General features: G+C 43.4%; 1 protein-coding gene across 2 annotated transcripts in view; it reads left to right on the top strand.

Annotated features, from left to right (window-relative positions):
• Positions 1-9840, top strand: part of bcl9 (BCL9 transcription coactivator) — a 90288-nt gene extending 80448 nt beyond the window's left edge. Inside the window, exons 5-10 of one of the 2 annotated variants that reach the window (XM_034185963.1) lie at positions 633-740; positions 826-1012; positions 2182-2275; positions 2377-4558; positions 7663-7935; positions 8758-9840. In XM_034185963.1, the coding sequence (XP_034041854.1) occupies positions 633-740; positions 826-1012; positions 2182-2275; positions 2377-4558; positions 7663-7935; positions 8758-9797 (3884 nt within the window). In that variant the 3' untranslated portion in view covers positions 9798-9840. The remainder of the gene's footprint in view (positions 1-632; positions 741-825; positions 1013-2181; positions 2276-2376; positions 4559-7662; positions 7936-8757) is intronic. The other variant, XM_034185962.1, reaches the window with a different exon arrangement.
• Positions 9841-21503: the final 11663 nt, after the last annotated feature.

The following is a 21503-nucleotide window of genomic DNA, read 5'->3' as shown; positions in this document are numbered from 1 at the left end:
ACCTTACTTACTGACTTAGCTTACATGACTTAATTGTTGTCTTCAGATGAACAGGATTTTGATATGCCTCACGGTCACAGGGACGTTAAAATGGGTCATGATGTAACATGTTTGTGTTATCGATAATTGTGCCCAGCCACCTGTGTGGAGGATTTCCATGAGGTCTTCTGCTGTACACACCAGTATGCTGTTAAGAAACTGGTGTTTTGTTCACACTTGACTTCGATGTTTGTGACACTGTCTTGGCAGATGACGTAACGGTAGGCAGTCTACCTTTTACCACATTTATTTTATATACCTTGTGTAGGATGATGGCGTAAAAAGTAGTATTCTTGCCTCTGAGCAAGAAGGTCTGGAGTTAAAGGCCACCTGTACGCCACCTCCTTGTACTGTACATCTGGAGCTGCATCAGGAATGATAATCTGGAGTAAAACTGGTGCCAAATCAACATGCAGGTCCATACCTATTCTGCTGTGGCCACCACAGAGAGACTAGAAAAGCCAAAAAAAAGTAGTACATCTTACACCCACCTTAGAGTAGGCAACAGTTTATCATCTGGTGTAAATAAAAATTAAAATCTTTGCGTTGTCTTGAACATAAGTGTGATGATGGTTTTGTGCGTTTATGTGCAGACAGCAGCAGAGTGAAGAGGATGTGCGTGGCGGAGAGAAGGCAGCCCTACAGCGGAAAGGACTGGTGCTCTGGGGGAGAGAGTGATGAAGACGACAAAGGATTCTTCAGTAAGTGTGTTACCTCTGCATGTGGAACTACCCACAATCCTCTGTTCACCCAACAGCCACATTCTTCCTTTCTCTCTCCCTGTAGATTGTAACTCCAGTGACGTGAAGCCCCAGGACTCTGTCACCCATTCTACCTCCAATGCTGGACTCAGTCGCTCCTCCACGCCTTCCCACAATGCCCTGGGGGGCCAGGGCTCCACGACAGAACCTGCTAGTGGTCAGAAGCCAGGCTCAAAAGTCGTTTATGTCTTCACCACAGAGATGGCCAACAAGTAAGGAAGCTTACCTTCCATTTGCCTCTAAAATATTGTGCAACACCCAAGTTGTTGACTATGGTGGTGTTTTAGGGCCACATTGAGTTTTTTTTTTACTTCGAAGATAAAGTGGTAATATTACAAGAATAAAGTCAGAATTTTATGAGAAAAAAGTTGTAATCTTGTGACTTTATTCTTGTAATATTACAAGTTTTTTTCTCATAAAATTATGAGTTTATTTTTGTAATAGTATGACTTTATTCTTGTAATATTACGAGTTTTCTCAGAAAATTACAAGTTTTTTCTCAGAAAATTACAAGTTTATTCTTGTAATATTATGACTTTATTCTCGTAATATTAGTTTTTTTTCTCAGAAAATTACGACTTTATTCTCAAATTCTAAAATAAAAAACTCAATGTGGCCCTAAAATGCCATTGTAGTTGACAAATATTTGGACTTTTTTTTTTTTTTTTACTCATTTGCTTCAGCTAGCTAAAATGTTCTCATTGTCCAAATATTTTTGGATCATACAGTCGAGCATTGACTGTTCTGTACAGCCACATCAACAAATGAAGGATATTGAATTTTTATATTTGATCACACATTTCAAGCTTTGTTGTACACAGTTAAATTATTTAGAGGTGTATTTAAACAGCTCAAATAAACTGACAACTCAAAAACAGTAGACATGTTACGCAGCTAAAAGTTGCACCGTGTGGAGCACTCTATTAAATTCCAGTTCCAAATTAACTAGAATTACTACCCGTGTCAGTTGCCTGAGGTCTCCAGTATCTCTCTGCCGCTGTCATCAGTGGTTCATGTTACCTTTGTTGCAGCTGCAGCACTAAGATACTTTGATTCCACTCAATCTTTCACTTAACAATTTTCCCAGCTGTCCCACCTGTCAAAAGTGACAGAAATGATTGGGTGGTTTTCATTTTGTTTATATATAATTTTTTCCCCCCTTAAGTAGTTTTATATAAGCGAATAGCAAGAATTTTGCACAAAGAATCTTCTACCCATGTTGTTCAGCTTGAGTGTGTAAAAATGTTGATGCTGTTGACTTTGAATTTTCCTTCATGTTTTCATCTTTCACTCATTCATGCAGTCCACTGTCCCTCAAACACACATATACACAATTTTTGTCTGAAGACTGATATCTGACTGTCTGCCTTCTTGTCCCCAGGGCAGCTGATGCAGTTCTAACTGGCCATACAGAAAATATCATTGCCTTCCACATGAAAAACATCTCCAACAGCAAGGACAAAGCTCACCTCCTGGTAAACTCACACACTCTGTGTATCTTGAAACAACTTGCATTTGATTATCGTAATCTCTTTTTTTTTTTCCCGCTTGCCTTTTTTCTTTTCAAATTGAATAGAACAATGCTGCAGGGGCCCTTCGAAATGACTCCAAACCTCCCCAGCCTCCCCCTTCCCATGTTCAAGATCAGAGCCACCAGCCTGGATCCAAACCGTCCTTACCCGGTATGGCAGACTCAACCCCGCCCCAGTCCACAAATCAAGGGAGCCAGTCTGGTGTTCTTCCACAGGAACGTCCCACATCTGCAGGCTTAGAGTCCAAAAGTCTCCCTGGCAGTAGTCCCAGTAACAACACAGCACCAGTTGAACAGGCCCCCATCACCCAACCTGAGGCAGGTCTCAATCCTCCAACAGCAGGTGAAGGAGGGCCGGGTGGAGGTTCTGGTGTCTCAGGTCTGACACCCCAGCAGCAGCAACAGCAGCAGCAGCTAGCTCAGGAGTTGCTAATCATGGAGGCTAATACAGAGGGGTTATCCCAGGAGCAGTTGGAGCATCGCCAGCGTTCGCTCCAGACTTTGCGAGACATTCAACGTATGCTTTTCCCTGATGATCGTGACGCGCCACCAGCAGGGCCCCCACAGACCCATGGTGGACCCCATGATGGAGGCCCTGATGGCGCACCTCGAAGGTCTGAGCAGGGCCCCCTGCAGGCTATGATAGCACAGTCTCAGAGCCTTGGACCACCAGGAGGGCCAGGAGGCCCTCGCCCTCAAGGTCCTCCTTTTGGCCCACCTCACGGACCAAGGGACATGCCTCCATTTCCACAAGATGAAATGGGCCCACACATGGGAGGCCCAGGGGGCTGTGGGGATGGTGATCAGATGACCCCAGAGCAGGTAGCTTGGTTGAAGTTGCAGCAGGAATTTTATGAAGAAAAGAGGAAAAAACAGGAACTGCAACATCGACCACTTCCTCCTGACATGATGATGCACCCCCATGGTCCACGTGGCATGATGCGCGGGCCCCCTCCTCCCTACCAGATGGGCCCAGGAGAGATGTGGGTAGGACCAGGTGGTCCTCCAGAACACTATCAGGATCGCATGGGCATGGGACCTGGCCCCAGGGCTATGCCTCCACATATGCAGAGGATGCCTGGGTTCTCTGGCATGATGAATCCTGAAATGGAGGGACCACCAAGACCTGGAATGGGATGGCCTGATGACATGCCTCCGCGAATGGGAGATGCACGGGGTTTCCCTGGAGGACCTGGGGGGATGTTTGCTGGTCCAGGAGGACGAGGTGAGCGCTTCCCAAATCCCCAGTCAGTCCAAGAAGCAATGTTTCACCAAGGCATAGGTGGAGAGAAGGGCCTCCCTCCTGGGATGGTGATGGACATGCAAAGGATGATAGGACATCAAAGAGGTGGCATGGAACCTGGAAATGGCATGGGTATGTTTCCCAGAATGCCCAGTGAGGGTCCTATTAGTCCATCATCTCGGCTTCAAGGAATGGGAGGCAGAGAAATGGGCCCTGAATTTGGTATGGGGCCTGGCCCTGGGCCAGGACCCCATATGCACCCCTCCAAGCTACGTGATCCCCCAATGAATATGAGTCCTGATGAGATGATGAGAATGAGAGGAGGTGGTGGACCACCGATGGACAGTATGGGTCCACAGAGCAGGCCGATGCAGGGACCTCCCTTCTCTGAGCAAACACAGCCAGGAGACTTTCCTATGGGGCCTGGGAGGGCCTTCCCAGGGGGTCCTGGAGGAATGAGGGGCCCACATGGTGAACAGGCCTTTGGCCCAGAGCACAGATCCACACCAACAGGTGGTAATGGTCGTATTAACCACCTCCCCTCTAATGCCGGCCCTTCACAAGGACAGAGGGGCCGCAAGCCAGCAGATCTGAATGTTTCGGCAGGAGGCGGCAACTCTCCCAGTGTCAACCCGCTCAAGTCCCCTCCTTTGAGACAAGTACAGTCTCCCATGATGGGGTCCCCCTCTGGAAACCTGAAATCCCCTCAGACCCCATCCCAGCTGGCTGGAATGCTCACTGGTCCCACATGCCCAAGTGCCCCACCAGCACCTCCAACTTCAGCGCCAATGAAGTCCCCCCACTCCATGATGGGTTCTGCAGGTGCTTCTCCTGTTCATATGAGGTCCCCTTCACTTCCTAACCCTTCTCCAGGATGGGCCTCCTCACCAAAACCACCCATGCAGAGTCCTGGAGTACCACCCCAGGGTGGCAAGCCCCCCCTCAGCATCACCTCGCCAAACATGATGGTGAACATGGATCAAGGTATGACACTTTTCCTGTGCTCATTTTTTGTGCTTGTCTGTTCGTTTGAATTTTTTTTTTAATAATTATTAATGTTTTCTAGACAGAGTGAATTTTGATCATATTGCCAATACCACATTATGACCCCCCCCTCCATTTAAAGGCTAAGGAATAAAATTATAGTGGTGCCAAAGGAATTTCTTCTTATGACTTAAACTTAAAAAAACAGTGGTTGTATGCCTTTGAAATTCTTCATGCAGACAATTTAAAGGTGATGTATGACACTAAAATGTTTTTGTTTTGCACAGTCAGTCACTAGCTCCTGTCAGCAAGGTAACGCTGTCAAAAAAAAAAGACAGGCAAGCATCACAATATTTTCTATCAAGATACTGGATTGACTTGGGTCTCTATGTTCACTCTGACCTCTGCTCCCGTAGGTGTTGATGTAGGGCTAGTGGTTACCTCCCGACACCCGTTTGTCAGGGTTACACATAAACTGCTTAAACTGTGGCTGTTCAGTTTGTCCTGCCAGTTTCATAATGAACCCAAAATAATTTACACGTCTCATAAAAGATTTTGAGTGTTGTGCTTCTGTAAAGCATCAGTCAACCTCTTTCTTTCTTTCTTTCTTTCTTTATTGTTTATTTGATGAGGACAATGCACATTAATGAACACTTTGTATATTTTCATGCCATAGTGTAAATATGCCAGAGTTAGCTAAAAGCTACTTTCCATCTGTAGTCCTCAGACACACAACAGCAAACATTAATTACAATAAATACGAAACATTCCAACTCCTTTCTCTATAAATGTGTGGACTGCATGTACTATAGCTTCCCACTCATGATTAGTAGAAATAATTATCAATGTATGACAGCAGACAGATGAAGTTACTGCAGAAGTTGATAACTAGGGCTAAGTTAAAGTAATGGTGCTAGGCAAACCTGTTGGTACATTTCTGCCACCAGCTGGACAGGTGTGCGTACCAGCATACAAAACACAGTAACAATACACCATTGTATAAAAATACTGTTGCAAGTAACAGCCATGCTTTGATAATATTACTTAAGTAAAAACTATACAATGTGTATAAACAGCAAAACATATTTGCAGTAGTAAAGTACAAAAGGTAGAGTACTCATTATGGAGAATGGCTCAAATATCTGGACTCAGTGCAGGAGGTGGGAGAAAGGAGGATGATAGCTAAGCTGTCATCCCTGCTGGAGAACACCTCCCACCCCATGTGTGACACCCTGACTGCACTAGATGCTCCTTCAGTGACCGGCTGCTCCACCCAAAGTGCGTGAAGGAGCGATACCACAGGTCCTTCCATCCTGCTGCTGTCAGACTCCACAACCAGTACTGTTCCCAGTAGACCACTAAGATCATTGGGGAAGTGCAGGTCTAGTGGTTAAAGTGTTGGGCTTGAAACCAGAGGACCCTCGGTTCAAATCCCAGCCTGACCGGAAAACCACTAAGGGCTTAATCCCCTAGTTGCTCCCAGTGTGTAGTGAGTACCTTATATGGCAGCACCCTCACATCGGGTGAATGTGAGGCATCAGTTGTAAAGCGCTTTGAGCATCTGATGCAGATGTAAAAGCGCTATATAAATGCAGTCCATTTAAATCATAAATAGAGTTATAGTAACAATTTTTCAGCCATTTGCAATAATACTACACATTCTGTGCAATAATACTTGTGTACAACATCACTTGAACACTTGTGCAATATTATGAAACATTCTTTCTGCTTGTATATAGTGTAATCTATTCTACTGTATATATCGTTATTTCACACAAAACATCCGTATTTTGGTAGTTATTTTTCTTCTACCTTATTTTTGCATACTTGCACTGTTGGTCTGTGACTGTCGTGCTGCTGCAACATCGCAAATTTGTCTGCCGTGGGACAATTAAAGGATTATCTTATCTTTTTATATATATATATATATATATATATATATATATATATACACACACATACACACAGTTGTGCTCAAGTAATAGCAGTGGTCTTAAAAAAAGTGACTAAATCTCAAAATCCTTAAAATAGCTTTTATTCCCATACACACAAATGCATCAGTGACATGGGTATCACTGTACATTCTATTCCAAGTCAAAACATGAAGAAAAAGTGATAAAATTTGTTAATACTTTCCAGACAGTGAAGAAACATGACTATTAGGCTGTTAAAAAAAATAGCAGTGTCTGTGTTTTTTTTTTTTTCTTTGACACTTATTACACCCTTACAGGTGGCCCCTTATTTAAGGATGAATGCAGTAAATGTTGCACATGCTGGTTGTTGTGTATTTCGCTCTGAAAATCTGAGTGAAATGGGCCGTTCCAGACATTGTTCAGAAGAACAGCGTACTTTGATTAAAAAGTTGAATTGGAGAGGGAAAATGGATAAAGAAGCACTATATCCCAGAGGTTTTGATTTGACACAATACTCTCATTTAAAAAGTGTTCCTTCTCGTTTTTTTGAGTATACAGTATATTGATTGTTACACTTTATCTTCACCTTTCTGGTATCCGTAACTTTAGTGCGTTCAGTGAGGCTGCAATGCAAATACCTTTCCAGTAAACCGGAATAGAAATTTAATATTAAATTGTTTTTAATCACTGAACAGCATGATGCATTGTAAATATTACACTACCAAGGAGCTAATGCAACACTTTGTATTCTCAGTGCTGTTTTCTTTAAATAATTGTGCAGTAGAGTGTTGCAATATATCTCTATATGAGCCAAAACTTACCATATATTGTGAGGTCCTTACCAATGCCCTATAGCAAAGTTGCTGTGAAATATTGTAGTTTTGATTTGGGCTAACTAGCCCCAATTGCTTTGAATTTGTAATCTGTTGTTTTGTGTGTGCGTGTGTGTGCGTGCGCGCGCGCGCGTGCGTGCACACGCACATTGGGGTGTCACTCATTCCATTTAATAAACCTCTGAAGTGTTGTAGGTTGTGGTCCAGTGGCTCCCCCTTGTGGCCACATGTTTTTGGCTCGTTTGAGCTTGAAAGAACATACAGACATTACATGTAACAGCAGTTGCCTGTGAAGGAAGTGTTTTGGGTGCCTCAGAAGTTTCATCGTCATCTGTTTCTACATGACTTCCTACTGTAGGTGGTAATGGTCCTCCTTCAGCACCTCCTTCATCAGGGGCCCCATCTGGCTCCATGTCCCTCCCAGGCAACGTTCCATCCGGCAGTCCGTACACCATGCCCCCCGAGCCAACGCTATCACAGAATCCTCTCTCCATCATGATGTCGCGCATGTCTAAGTTTGCGATGCCAAGCTCCACCCCACTGTACCACGATGCCATCAAGACTGTGGCCAGTTCTGATGATGACTCGCCTCCAGCTCGATCCCCCAACCTGCCTTCCGTCAACAATAATGGTAAGATCTTTATGCACTAATAAGATTTTTTTAATCATAACTCTTACTGCAGTGTTAAGTGTTTGGAAACTATTATTGATTTATTCATTTTGAATTAAGTAGTTCTTAAACCTGTTGATTTGTTATCACAAGACCACTGAATTCCTTTTAAAAATATTTGGTAATATTGGTAGTATATTTTTTTGTTCTATTATACATTTTTTTTCTTTTTACTGAAATTTGATAATGAGGTTGAGTCTAGTCTAATGTATGTGACATTTGATTTGGAAGCAAACAGTGAGGTGCAGGTGGTCTGGGTTTATGCATGAAAATTTTCTCATGACATCAGTTTTTAAAGACAGAATCCAGGCTTTTACAATAAAAAAAAAAAAATACAAAATTATACTTTACAACATGGTACAAGTTAAATATATCCATGTCAGAAAATAATGGAATGTATAATTATGGGAACTTACCCGTACTTTCACAGCCAGCTTTCTTTGGATGGTTCAGGGGATCGATTTGTCTATATTAGCGTTTTTTTTCTGATATTAGCGGATTTCTGGTAAATGTAAATACTGAAGCTGATTCCATTCATTAATAGGACTTCAAATTTTTGTTTCAAAAACATTTTTTGTAATATTTGCACCTTTGTTGTCATTGTGTTATACCATTTGTTTGATTTTATAGTATATGCATAATGTGGAAAATGGGGAAAAATGAGTGAGAGGTCTCCAATCACGTTGGAGCATATTCATACTAATAATCTTGTGATTTACTTCTTAAATGTCTTTACCTGAACTGAAGTTGTCACTGTTTCTTGTTCTGTGTGGCCTTATGTAGGTATGGCCATGAATCACCAAGGCAATCCGCGTATGATGGGACCTGGTAACGCTGGGCCAATGCCTGCCCTCAGCCCTCTGGGTATGAATCCCATGGGTTCGCAGCCCCTCTCTCATGGCATGCCTCCACAGATGCCCTCTCCAAATGCCCCCAATATGGGCCCAGGCATGATGCCACACAGCATGATGATACCACCAAATCCCCAAGACCCTGGTATGGCAAATCCCCAAATGATGCCACAGGGGCGCATGGGTTATCCTCATCGAGGCCAAGGATATCCACTCACTCAGTCTCCGTCACAGCAAGGCGCTTTCTCGCCCCACAATGGTCCTGGGCCTCAAGGATTCCCTGGCCATCCCATGGGCTTCCAGGGAGAAGGAGGACCAATGGGAGGACGAATGGGGAACATGCCTCATGGGGGAGGGGGTGATGGTGGTATGTGCAAACCCAATACCCCTGGTGGGCCAGAATTCAACAACATGCAAGCTGGATTCAGTGAAGCAGACCTTCATGAGGTGATGCGGCCTGGAGCATCTGGAATTCCTGAGTTTGATCTGTCTAGGATAATTCCATCAGAGAAGCCAAGCCAGACTTTGTCTTATTTCCCCCGAGGAGGAGGAGACAATCCTGGGGGTAAACCTCCACATCCTTCAGGCTTTCCCATGCAGGGCATGATGGGTGATGGACCACCAAGGATGGCGATGTCCATGCAGGGAATTGGGGGGATGCCAGGGGGACCTGGTGGGGGAATGGGCCCCCAAGACATGCCAATGGGCAACCCTGGTCATAACTCACTGCGGCCGCCAGGATTCATGAGTCAAGGCATGATGGGCCCCCAGCACCGAATGATGTCACCTGGTGGGCCGGGAGGGATGATGCAGGGGAGACAAATGGCACACCCAGGCCCTGGGGGTTCACCTAACATGATGATGTCACTGCAGGGCATGGGTGGCCCCCCACAGCAGACAATGATGATGGGGGGTCAGATGAGGCCACGTGACATGGACATGGGGTTCAGTCCAGGCCCCGGAATGTTCTAATTCAACAGAAACCTTGTATGTAGAATGTTCTTGACAATACACACGGACGGAGTAAAGATCTGCGTGCCGAAAAGTCTGATGGACTCAAATAACGGAAGTATAACATGAGGTGGAGAAGTACCCAAAAATAAATGGTATGGAGAAAACCAGTTACAGTGCATTAGGAAAAAGTATTCACAGTGCTTAACTTTTTCCACATTTTGTTATGTTACATACAGCCTTATTCCAAAATTAAGCAAATTCATTTTTACCTCAAAATTCTACTCACAACACCCCACAATGACATGACATTTTTTTAAATGTCATATATATAAGAAATCACATTTACACAAGTATTCACACCTTTTGCTCAAGACTTTGTTAATGCACCTTTTGGCAGCAAAGTCTTCTTGGCGCACCTTTCTTTTGATAGTCTTGCTCATTCCTCTTTGCAGCACCTCTCAAGCACCATCAGGTTGGATGGGGAGCATTGGTGCACAGCCATTTTCAGATCTCTCCAGAGATGTTCAATCAGATTCAGGTCTGGTCTCTAGCTGGGCCACTTAAGGACATTCACAGTTGTCCTGAAGCCACTCCTTTGATATCGGCTGTGTGCTTAGGGTCATTGTCCTGTTGAAAGATGAACCGTTGCCTCAGTCTGACATCAAAAGCGCTCTGGAGCAGGTTTTCATTCAGGATGTCTCTGTACATTGCTGCGTTCATCTTTCCCTCAATCCCACCTAGTCTCACAGTTTCTGCTGCTGAAAAACATCCCACAGCATGATGTTGCCACCACCGTGCTTCACTGTAGGGATGACGCTTGGCATTCATGATATAGAGTTCAATCTTTGTCTCATCAGATCAGAGAATTTTGTTTCTCATGGTCTGAGAGTCCTTCAGGTTCCTTTTATCAAATTCCAGGCGGGTTGCCATGTGCCTTTTACTTAGGAGTGGCTTCCATCTACTATACAGGCCTGATTGGTGGATTGCTGCAGAGACTGTTGTCCTGCTGCAAGGGTCTCCTCTCTCTCTAGATCAGGGGTGGGCAATCATGTGCCATAAAGGGCCGAGACACTGCAGGTTTTCCATGCAACCAATCGCCTCAGCAGGTGATTTCATTAAAGATCAGGTGTTTCAGCAGGTGATTTCATTGACAACCAGGTGTTTATGTTCAGAGCAGAAGCTCATCAGCAACCCACCTGCTGAGGTGATTGGTTACACAGAAAACCTGCAGTGTCTCGGCCCTCGACGCCCACCCCTGCTGTAGATGAATGCTGGAGCTCTGATAGAGTAACCGTCGGGTTCTTGGTTGCCTCCCTGACTAAGACCATTCTCCCCGATCACTCAGTTAAGACTGGCGGCCAGCTCTAGAATCCAGGTGGGACTGAAATTCTTCCATTTACAGATGATGGAGACCACTGGTCATTGGGACTTTCAAAGTAGCAGAAATGTTTCTGTACCCTTTCCCAGATTTGTGCCTCGAGCCAATCCTGTCTCAGAGGTCTACAGACGATTCCTTTGACTTCATCCTTGGTTTGTACTCTGACATGCATTGTCAACTATGGGACCTTATTTGTCCACACGTGCCTACATATGCCTTTCCAATCAATTGAATTTACCCCAGGTGGACTCCAATTAAGCTGTAGAAACATCTCAAGGATGATCAGTGAAAACAGGATGCACCTGAGATCAGTTTTGACGTTCATGGCAAAAACTGTGAATAATCATGTACAGGTGATTTCTTAGTTTATTTTGAATAAATTTTCAAAAATCTAAAAAACCTGAAAAAACATTAAAAAACTTTTTTCCACAGTGTCATTATGGGGTACTGTGTGTAGAATTTTGAGGGTAAAAAAATGAATTTCATCCTTTTTGAAATAAGGCTGTAACATAAAATGTGGAAAAAGTGAAGCGCTGTGAAAACTTTCTGGATGCACTGTACCTAGTCAATTCCTGTGGAAATTATTCCATTGGAGACTCTTATAGATTGGAGTACCTTTTTTGCCACATGAACACTTAATTTTGACTCATGAACTTCAGAATGTATGGGATTGTTGTGCATCAATTTTGCAAAAACTGTTCATGTGTTTTTTTGGGATTATCTGACTATAAAGACGAATTCAACATCGAAGAGGAATCAACCTAAAACGAAAAGTCAGCATTGAGATGCTACAATATATGTCTACTTTTTCAAATAAAAAACAAACAAACAAACAAAAAAAAAAAAAAGTCATGAAAGTGGTGTGGAACAAGAGAAAGGAATAAGAATTTGTGCTTTGTGAAGACTTTAGTGGAACTCCCATCTTGTCTCTTGCTCCATTGTTTTGACTGTTTCTGTACAGTATATACACGTGTGTGTGTGTGTGTGTGTGTGAGAGAGTGAGAGAGAGACAGACTGTATGTATGTGTGTATGTATAGGCATTCTATCAGTGACCTCTCAACTCCTCTTCCCCACCTTTCATTGGGGGAGGAACGCCCCATAAAAATACTGTACTGTTTACCATTGGTGGGCTATTTGAATTTTAGTCTATTTTAATTTCCTTTGTAACTCCAGTGTATAACAAACCAAACTATGACCTCATTAAGATAATAGTATTATTAAAAAAAGCACAAACATTGGCTGTCTGCAGAAAGCGTCTTCTTTCTCTGCCGTTGAGAGCAACACTCTGAGTGTGACGATCCTGGCAGCTTTGCAGCACAATTACCGTCTCCGGCCTTTTTTTTTTATTTTATTTTTTTGGGGCAGCGGATGACATTTGTTTTAGTGGGGCAAAACCTTCAGGACTCAAACTTTGTCCACTGTGAATCACAGTGCTTATGCCCAGCTATGTGTGTTCTTCTTGTTCCTGTAGTGTTCCTGTTTTTTTTGACCCCCTTGTTGACTCTGGGTAATAATCATTCCCACAGCAATAACCCCCCCCTTCCCAAAAGGTGGTCAGCGGAACAGGACAGGATTGGCTGAATGCTACAGCAGGTATGCCAGGTATTAATAGAACCAGACCTGAGTAGATCTGGTTCAGTTCATTGGGGTGCGTGTGGTGTCCAGTGAGACGTCGGCCAGAAACAACGCTTTACTGTTTATTACCATCCAGTTGACTTCCTCTTTTTCCTCTATTGTATAAGCTTGTCATGTGTTTCTCTATTGGCTTTGGTACAGATAACCCTGCCAGGGCTGTGGTTATGGACTACAAATAAAAGATATTGTTTTGGTATATACATGTTGTCCATGATGTGTGTGTGTGTGTGTGCGTGCGTGTGCATGCGTGCGTCCATGTGGCCGTTCACAATGGTGTTGCTCTGTCACTTAAACGATACAATCATTTTCAACAGGCCACAATGATCACAGCGCTTCACTTTAGTCACATTTTATGTGACAACCTTATTCCACTGTGGATGAAATTATTTTTTCCTCAAAATTCTATGCACAATAGCCCATAATGACAATGTGAAAAAAGTTTTTTGTTTTTTGCAAAAAGAAATCGCATGTAGTAAGTAGTCACAGCTTTTGCCATGAAGCTCAAAATTGAGCTCAGGTGCATCCTGTTGCCACTGGTCATCCTTGAGATTTTTCTACAGTTTAATTGAAGTCCACCTGGGGTATGTACATGCGACTTCTTAGTTTTTTTTTTTTTTTTACTTTTAATTTGCAATAATTAAATCATGCTGTCATTATGGGGTGCTGTGAGTAGAATTATGAGGGAAAAATAAACAATTTTGCAATATAGCTGTAACAACAAAATGGATAAGTGAAGTGCTGTGAATACTTTCTGGATACATTGTATATTAACATTTTCCTACTAGCCTATCTATTTATAAAGTAGGAATTGCTGCTTCACACACAGACGACCACACATACATAAATACATGCATGCATGTTGGGAAAAATTCTATTATGCCTGCAGTAATGGTAAATGTCCACCAGTTGGAGATACTGTTTCAATTCAAGAACCTTGAGTACGAGCTGCTGTGGTACACTGATGCACCTGTTACCTATAGCTGTACATATGTATATATTTTTTCTTTTAAGCAGACAATATGCATGTACTGGTTTAAAGATGTACTGTGTAGAATTTAGGGTTATCTAGTGGTGAGTTTGCAGATTACATTAATCTGTTGCCGGCCATGATATTGTTTCTCTTTTCACTTATTTGGCAACAGGGATTCATGCTCCCTTGCCTTCTCTTGTGAAAAGCAATATGTATGAGCTTCCGTTTCACAAAAATGAGGGATTTAGAACTTGTCTTTTGCACGAGCAACCAGTGATTGCCCCCCCCAACACTAAAACATGCAAAAAGCAGAGTTTGCTCCTTGTGGCTCAACATCAACATGGAAGTGCAACTTAGATATGGAGTCAATTTAAGCTTAAGAAAACAGGAATACTCTAGTATTTGGTTCCAGACTTGGCTGGGGAATTAACCTGTAATGGACTCTAGTCCCGTGCAGCTTGAGTTGTAAACTCTTTGCTTTCCTGCTACAGTATTTGGGGATAAGTACTGGCACCAGTCAGCCTCTGGGTCTATATAGGTTCCTTAATATCTACTTGGCTCCTATGACTTCAGCTCTTTAGTTGTCAGATGAGTGAGCCCGTCTTCTGACATCAGTAATTATTTGAAGAAATGTGCCACTTCAAAATGCAGTAACAATTTTGCATTAATCTCACATTTTAACAGTCATGACGGCACAACGTGTAAAAGACTTTACCTTTTCTAAAACTGCAAAGTGATCTGGAGCTGCAGAATTCCATCCTTCTCAAACCCCTGACCTCTGGCAGTTTTAAAATGCAGCATTTGATGAATTAATCTATCATGTGATCAAAGAGGTTTAAGCTCATGTTTGGCAGGTAAGTGACAGAGCAGCAGCCCCGCCCGGCTAAGTCATATAGACCAGGTGATGTTTTTCCATTGGTGTCAACATTCAGCTTCAGCGTGATTTTTCACTTTTACAGGCTGCCTCAGGTGAAATCTGTGTTGTGACAGAAACAACTTCCAGATGATTTATTTTAAACTAGAATGTCTAAGCTACGAGTATAATCAGTTCAGAGTCTCATCGATCTTATTAGTATTGTTTTTGCCCTTGTTTGTGTACAGCCTGGAGCCCACATTTTTCATATATACAGTGAGGAAAATAAGTATTTGAACACCCTGCGATTTTGCAAGTTCTCCCACTTAGAAATTGTGGAGGGGTCTGAAATTTTCATCTTAGGTGCATGTCCACTGTGAGAGACATAATCTTAAAAAAAAAAAAAAAAAAAAAATCCGGAAATCACAATGTATGATTTTTTTTTTTTTATTTATTTGCATGTTACTGCTGCAAATAAGTATTTGAACACCTGTGAAAATCAGTGTTAATATTTGGTACAGTAGCCTTTGTTTGCAATTACAGAGGTCCTGTAGTTTTTCGCCACGTTTGCACACACTGCAGCAGGGATTTTGGTCCACTCCTCCATACAGATCTTCTCCAAATCTTTCAGGTTTGGAGTTTCAGCTCCCTCCAAAGATTTTCTATTGAGTTCAGGTCTGGAGACTGGCCAGGCCACTCCAAGACCTTGAAATGCTTCTTACAGAGCCCCTCCTTAGTTGCCCTGGCTGTGTGTTTGGGGTCGTCATGCTGGAAGTGGCCCATCTTCAGTGCTCTTACTGAAGGAAGGAGGTTGCTTGCCAAAATCTCGTAATACATGACCCCATCCATCCTCCCTTCAATACGGTGCAGTCGTCCTGTTCCCTTTGCAGAAGAGCACCCCCCGAGTATGATGTTTCCACTCCCATGCTTCATGGTTGGGATGATTTTCTTGGGGTTGTTCTCATCCTCTAAACATGATAAGGGGAGTTGATTCCAAAAAGCTCTATTCTGGTCTCATCTGACCACATGACCTTCTCCCATGCCTCCTCTGGATCATCCAGATGGTCACTGGTGAACTTCAAACGGGCCTGGACATGAGCTGGCTTGAGCTGGGGGACCTTGTTGCCCTGCATGATTTTAAACCATGACAGCATCATGTGTTACTAATGTAATCTTTGTGACTGCGGTCCAGCTCTCTTCAGGTCATTGACCAGGTCCTCCTGTGTAGTTCTGAGCTTTCTCAGAATCATCCTTATCCCACAAAGTGAGATCTTGCATGGAATCCCAGAGCGAGGGAGACTGACAGTCATCTTGTGTTTCTTCCACTTTCTAATAAATAATCATAACAGTTGTCTTCTACCAAGCTGCTTGCGTGTTGTCCTGTAGTCCATCCCAACCTTGTGCAGGTCTACAGTTTTGTCTCTGGTGTCCTTAGACAGCTCTTTGGTCTTGGCTATGGTGGACAGGTTGGAATGTGATTGATTGTGTGAGAACAGGTGTCTTTTATACAAGTAACAAGTTCAAACAGGTGCAATTAATACAGGTAAATAGTGCAGAATAAGAGGGCTTCTTAAAGAAAAATTAACATGTCTGTGTGAGCCAGAATTCTTGCTGGTTGGTAGGGGATCAAATGCTTATTTGCAGCAGTAACATACAATAAATTCTTTAAAAAAATCATGTGATTTCCGGATTTTTTTTTTTTTTTTTTTTAGATTATGTCTCTCACAGTGGACATGCACTTAAGATGAAAATTTCAGACCCCTCCATGATTTCTAAGTGGGAGAACTTGCAAAATCACAGGGTGTTCAAATACTTATTTTCCTCACTGTAGTTATGAAGGTTTTACTGAAGATTCATATCCTGATGGCCAAGAACTGATTCAGTTTTCAAGGTCATACCTCAAAGGTCATAATCAGGAAAAAATCCATCACTTTAACAGTGAACAAATTGTCAGAAATTCATAACTCTCAAGAAAGATGAACTTTCTTTTATTTTTGAAAGCGTTATGCAGGACGGCATCCTTTATCGACTGATAAAGTTTTATCCAGATTACGGGTTTTGTGGCCATTTAAATTTAACACTGAAAACCCCATTTGGGCAATTCCGGCGTCACTGACGTTACGGATTTTCGGACATTTAGCCCTATAGTTCCCAAGTTCCTCTACTTAGATTCTTGAGTTTACAGTAAGAGACAATTGACCTTTACTTATTCTCACTGTATTACAAATTGGTCACTGTTCCCACTATGCTTAGTGCCAGGGCAGAAAAAGAGTGTGTCACTGACATTACAAAAAAAAAGGACATCATGAAAAATCAAGCAACTTTATTCAAAATTTGTCCTCAAACTACTGATGAGTTCAAACCAAGTATTATATTCATTTATACCCAACATATTGACAAAATCACCCACAAAACTTTAATTCAAGATTAATGATCGCTGAACTCAGTACGAATGGAAAACTGCATCACTGACATTACGGATTCTTGACCTCTAAACATCTAAAGAGTGCATGAAAACTATCGGGTATTATGTGCCATACCTTATACTGTGACTTGATAGAAGTATAAAGAACTATATGAGGTTGATTTTAGCCACATTTATGAGAATATTATGATAATTAAACATGTTTGACTATAGTGATATATACGTCTATTTGTGTGTATCAAACTACTAAATCATCAATCATATAAATTGAAGTAATCTGAAGTCATGCAGCTACTATTCTGATATGTCTAAACAGTCAAAATTCAAACAGCAGACAACAAGAGTTAAAAACACTGATGGAGTATTTTCATTTCAGTCAGAAATGGTCGGTCTGAACATTGTCTCTGTTCACAGCACAATATTACTCAGGAAAATCTGGAAACTTGTACAATCCCCTGGCATTCAGAAGGATGGGTACTTCCAGTTTTTTCTTGATTTTATCCTTTGTTTAGAATATTCTGTCTTCCACTTTTGGTATTTTCCAGTAGGCCCCCGCTTTCATCATTGTAGACACCTCATAGTGGTCACCAACAATGGAAATTATTTCTCTCTGGTAGAGGGTGCCATCATATGATACTGCACACCAATCTCTGACCTTCAAAGTTTCATCTAGACTGCTTTGAGAACTCATCTGAATTTTCATCACTGTTACCACCATCTGCATCTCTGCTTAGTGTAGAATGAACTGTTGCACCATTCTTGCTTTGCAGACAATGTGCCATGGAAATGTCATGAATTGGGGGGGCGTTACAGAACACATCATCTAGATTGATACTCTTATTCCTCAGTAGCTGCGGTTACATGGACCAAAAGTAATCTGATTAAACAATCAGATCAAAATCATCCATCCATCCATTTTATTCCACTTTATCCGGAGTCGGGTCGCGGGGGCAGCAGCTCAAGCAAAGCCGCCCAGACCTCCCGATCCACACACACCTCCCCCAGCTCGTCTGGGGGAACCCTGAGGCCTTCCCAAGCCAGCCGAGAGACGTAGTCCCTCCAGCGTGTCCTTGGTCTTCTCCGGGGCCTCCTCCCGATGGGATGTGCCTGGAACACATGTCCAATGAGGCGTCCAGGGGGCATCCGGAAAAGATACCCGAGCCACCTCAGCTGGCTCCTTTCGACATGGAGGCGCAGCGGCTCGACTCCGAGCTCCTCCCGAGTGACCAAGCTCCTCACCCTATCTCTAAGGGAGCGCCCAGCCACCCTGCGGAGGAAACTCATCTCGGCTGCTTGTACTCGCGATCTCGTTCAGTCATGAGCCAAATCTCATGACCATAGGTAAGGGTCGGAACGTAGATCGACCGGTAAATCGAGAGCTTTGCCCCCCTACTCAGCTCTCTCTTCACCACGATGGTCCAATACAGCGACCGCATCACTGCAGACACTGCACCGATCTATCGATCTCACGCTCCATCCGTCCCTTGCTCGTGAACAAAACCCCGAGATACTTAAACTCCTCCATTTGAGGCAAAGACACTCCACCGACCTGAGGCGGGCAAGGCACCTTTTTCTGGTCAAGATCAAAATCACACCGTTATATTAGAATAGCCCAATCCGATCGAAATTACGATCGGGTTAGAGGAGGTGGTGTAACCCTGTTTCTAACCCGATCGCGTTCCATGTAAACGGCACGTTGGATTGTCCGCCTGTGAGGAGCCTTATTGCGCATGTCTGTTATGTCACATCACCACGTGACGCTTCCTGCTCTGTGTTCGTGAAAATAGCACTGCCAAAACAGAGCTGGACTTTAGAAGAGACAACACTCCTCAACGTCCGTCCATCCATCCATTTTCTTCCGCCTCATCCGGAGTCGGGTCGCGGGGGCAGCAGCTCAAGCAAAGCCGTCCAGACCTCCCGATCCACACACACCTCCCCCATCTTCTCTGGGGGAACCCCAAGGCGTACCCAAGCCAGCCAAGAGATGTAGTCCCTCCAAAGTGTCCTGGGTCTTCCCCGGGGCCTCCTCCCAATGGGACGTGCCCGGAACACCTCTCCAGCGAGGCGTCCAGGGGACATCCAGAAAAGATGCCCGAGCCACCTCAACTGACTCCTTTCAATGTGGAGGAGCAGCGGCTCGACTCCGAGCTCCTCCCGAGTGACCAAGCTCCTCACCCTATCTCTAAGGGAGCACCCAGCCACCCTGCGGAGGAAACTCTTCTCGGCCGCTTGTACTCGTGATCTCGTTCTTTCTCATGAGCCAAATTTCATGACCATAGGTGAGGATCGGAACGTAGATCGATCGGTAAATCGAGAGCTTTGCCCCCCTACTCAGCTCTCTCTTCACCATGACGGTCCGATACAGTGACCGCATCACTGCAGATGCTGCACTGATCCATCTATCGATCTCACGCTCCATCTGTCCCTCACTCGTGAGCAAGACCCCGAGATACTTAAACTCCTCCACTTGAGGCAAGGACACTCCACCGACCTGAAGAGGGCAAAGCACCTTTTTCCCGTCGGAAACCATGGCCTCGAATTTGGAGGTGCTGATTTTCATCCCGGACGCTTCACACTTGGCTGCAAACCGCCCCAGTGCACGCTGAAGGGCCTGATTTGATGACGCCAACAGAACCACATCGTCCGCAAACAGCAGAGATGAGATTCTGGTGTTCCCAAACCAGACCCCCCTCTACACCTGGCTGGGCTAGAAACTCTGTCCATAAAAATAATGAACAGAACCGGTGAACAAAGGGCAGCCCTGGCGGAGGCCAACGTGCACTGGAAAACAGGTCTGACTTACTACCGGCAATGCGAACCAGCTCCTGCTGCGGTCATACAGGGAACCGGATAGCCCTTAGTCAAAGGACCCCGTACTACTGGAGCCTCCCCACAGGGTGCCCCGAGGGACACGGTCGAACGCCTTCCCAGATTCACAAAACACATGTGGACTGGTTGGGGCGAACTCCCATGAACCCTCGAGCAATAAAAAGATTACTTTTAAAGTAAGATTAAACATTTTATTCTAAAATTGACATAGTAAAACGTCAGGTAGACATATAAAACTGATAGATTTTACAACAAAAACCTGAGTCTTAGCAGTTCTAATATTGACAGGAAGATAACTGCACAATATAGCAGTATATGGTAAAGCTTCTCATGTCAGAGTATCAAAAGACAGTGTAGGCCTATTCTTAGCTCTTTCTTACAGGATGTATGATATTTAAATCATTTTTGCACCAGTGTAATCCTTATGGATATACTAAGTCCTCTTTTAAATATCAGTTATGCAGGCTGTAGACTAGATCTAGAAGTGTGAGACATTTTAGTTTGATGCTTCACCACTTTTCGTTGTATGTAGGATGAAATTAGTGTACTATAAAGAAGACATCTTCAGCTTAACAAAAAAAAAAAAAAAAAAAAAAAAAAAAAAAATCAAAATTGGACAAATATTAATGGAGGTATGACATCTTGAATGCAGTATATTTGTTCATACAAGTAGTTCCAAATTTTGCCACCTGAGTCTTGCTGTGCGAATAGTGAAATGAGAGTTATGGACACGGCCGCCATGCAAATAGCCATGGCTTTTTTTTTTTTTGAGACGTACTTTGAGCCAAATGTGTGGATTTAGTTCAAGTTAATGTTCAAGGATTCAAAAGAATTTTATTGTCATATGCACATAGGAACATGTTTCCTGCACAATGAAATGTGTCTACTGCATTTAACCCATCCTAAGTGCCAGTTAGGAGCAGAAGTCGCCTTTAGGCGCCCGGGGACCATCTCCAGATGTACTTCCCTGCCTAGGTCAACAGCAGGGCTGAGCAAACCATGACCGGCTCTTTACAGACAACACACACATAACACACATGAGCCGGCCCGGTACATGAACACACAAAAGCACACACAAGGTAAAAACGTGCGATAGAAAAACCTTCATAGCTGCTGTATTACATAGCAGCAATGCAGGAAAAAAAAAAAAACCCATCAGCACAAAAAATAATGATCACACACAGACAGGAGACGAAAGACGACAACCGAGATTTGCAGCCTCAAAGACAACACGCCACAGAAGCAGGAAAGATAAGGAGAGAGGGAGAAGAGAAAAATGCGTCCGTCTCGGCCAAGTGCAAGCTGGCAAAAAAAATAAAATAAAATTTAAAAAATAAAAAAAAATGTTGGGGATTCATGTTAATTTATCCCAGGAGTTTATTAGCGGACTAAAGTGCATGAACACATTCTTTGATCGAGTTAACCAACACTCTTTTTCCTTGTTCACTTTAGTACATCACGTTAATTACTGTTCTCATATATACAGATGATGATGACGTAAAGAGCACTGACTTTAATTCAGCTCTTGTGCTCCATGAACCATTTGAACCGCACAGGAAGGGGAGGCAGGGGAGACAATGAATGTTACACCTTTACCATTAGCCATCAGTGAAACTTTAATACTGTACATTCG

The sequence above is a fragment of the Thalassophryne amazonica genome, chromosome 14, assembly GCF_902500255.1.
Source record: "Thalassophryne amazonica chromosome 14, fThaAma1.1, whole genome shotgun sequence".
NCBI classification, from domain to species: domain Eukaryota; kingdom Metazoa; phylum Chordata; class Actinopteri; order Batrachoidiformes; family Batrachoididae; genus Thalassophryne; species Thalassophryne amazonica.
The sequence above is the reverse complement of the archived record's forward strand: the minus strand, read 5'-3'. Positions and strand labels throughout refer to the sequence as shown.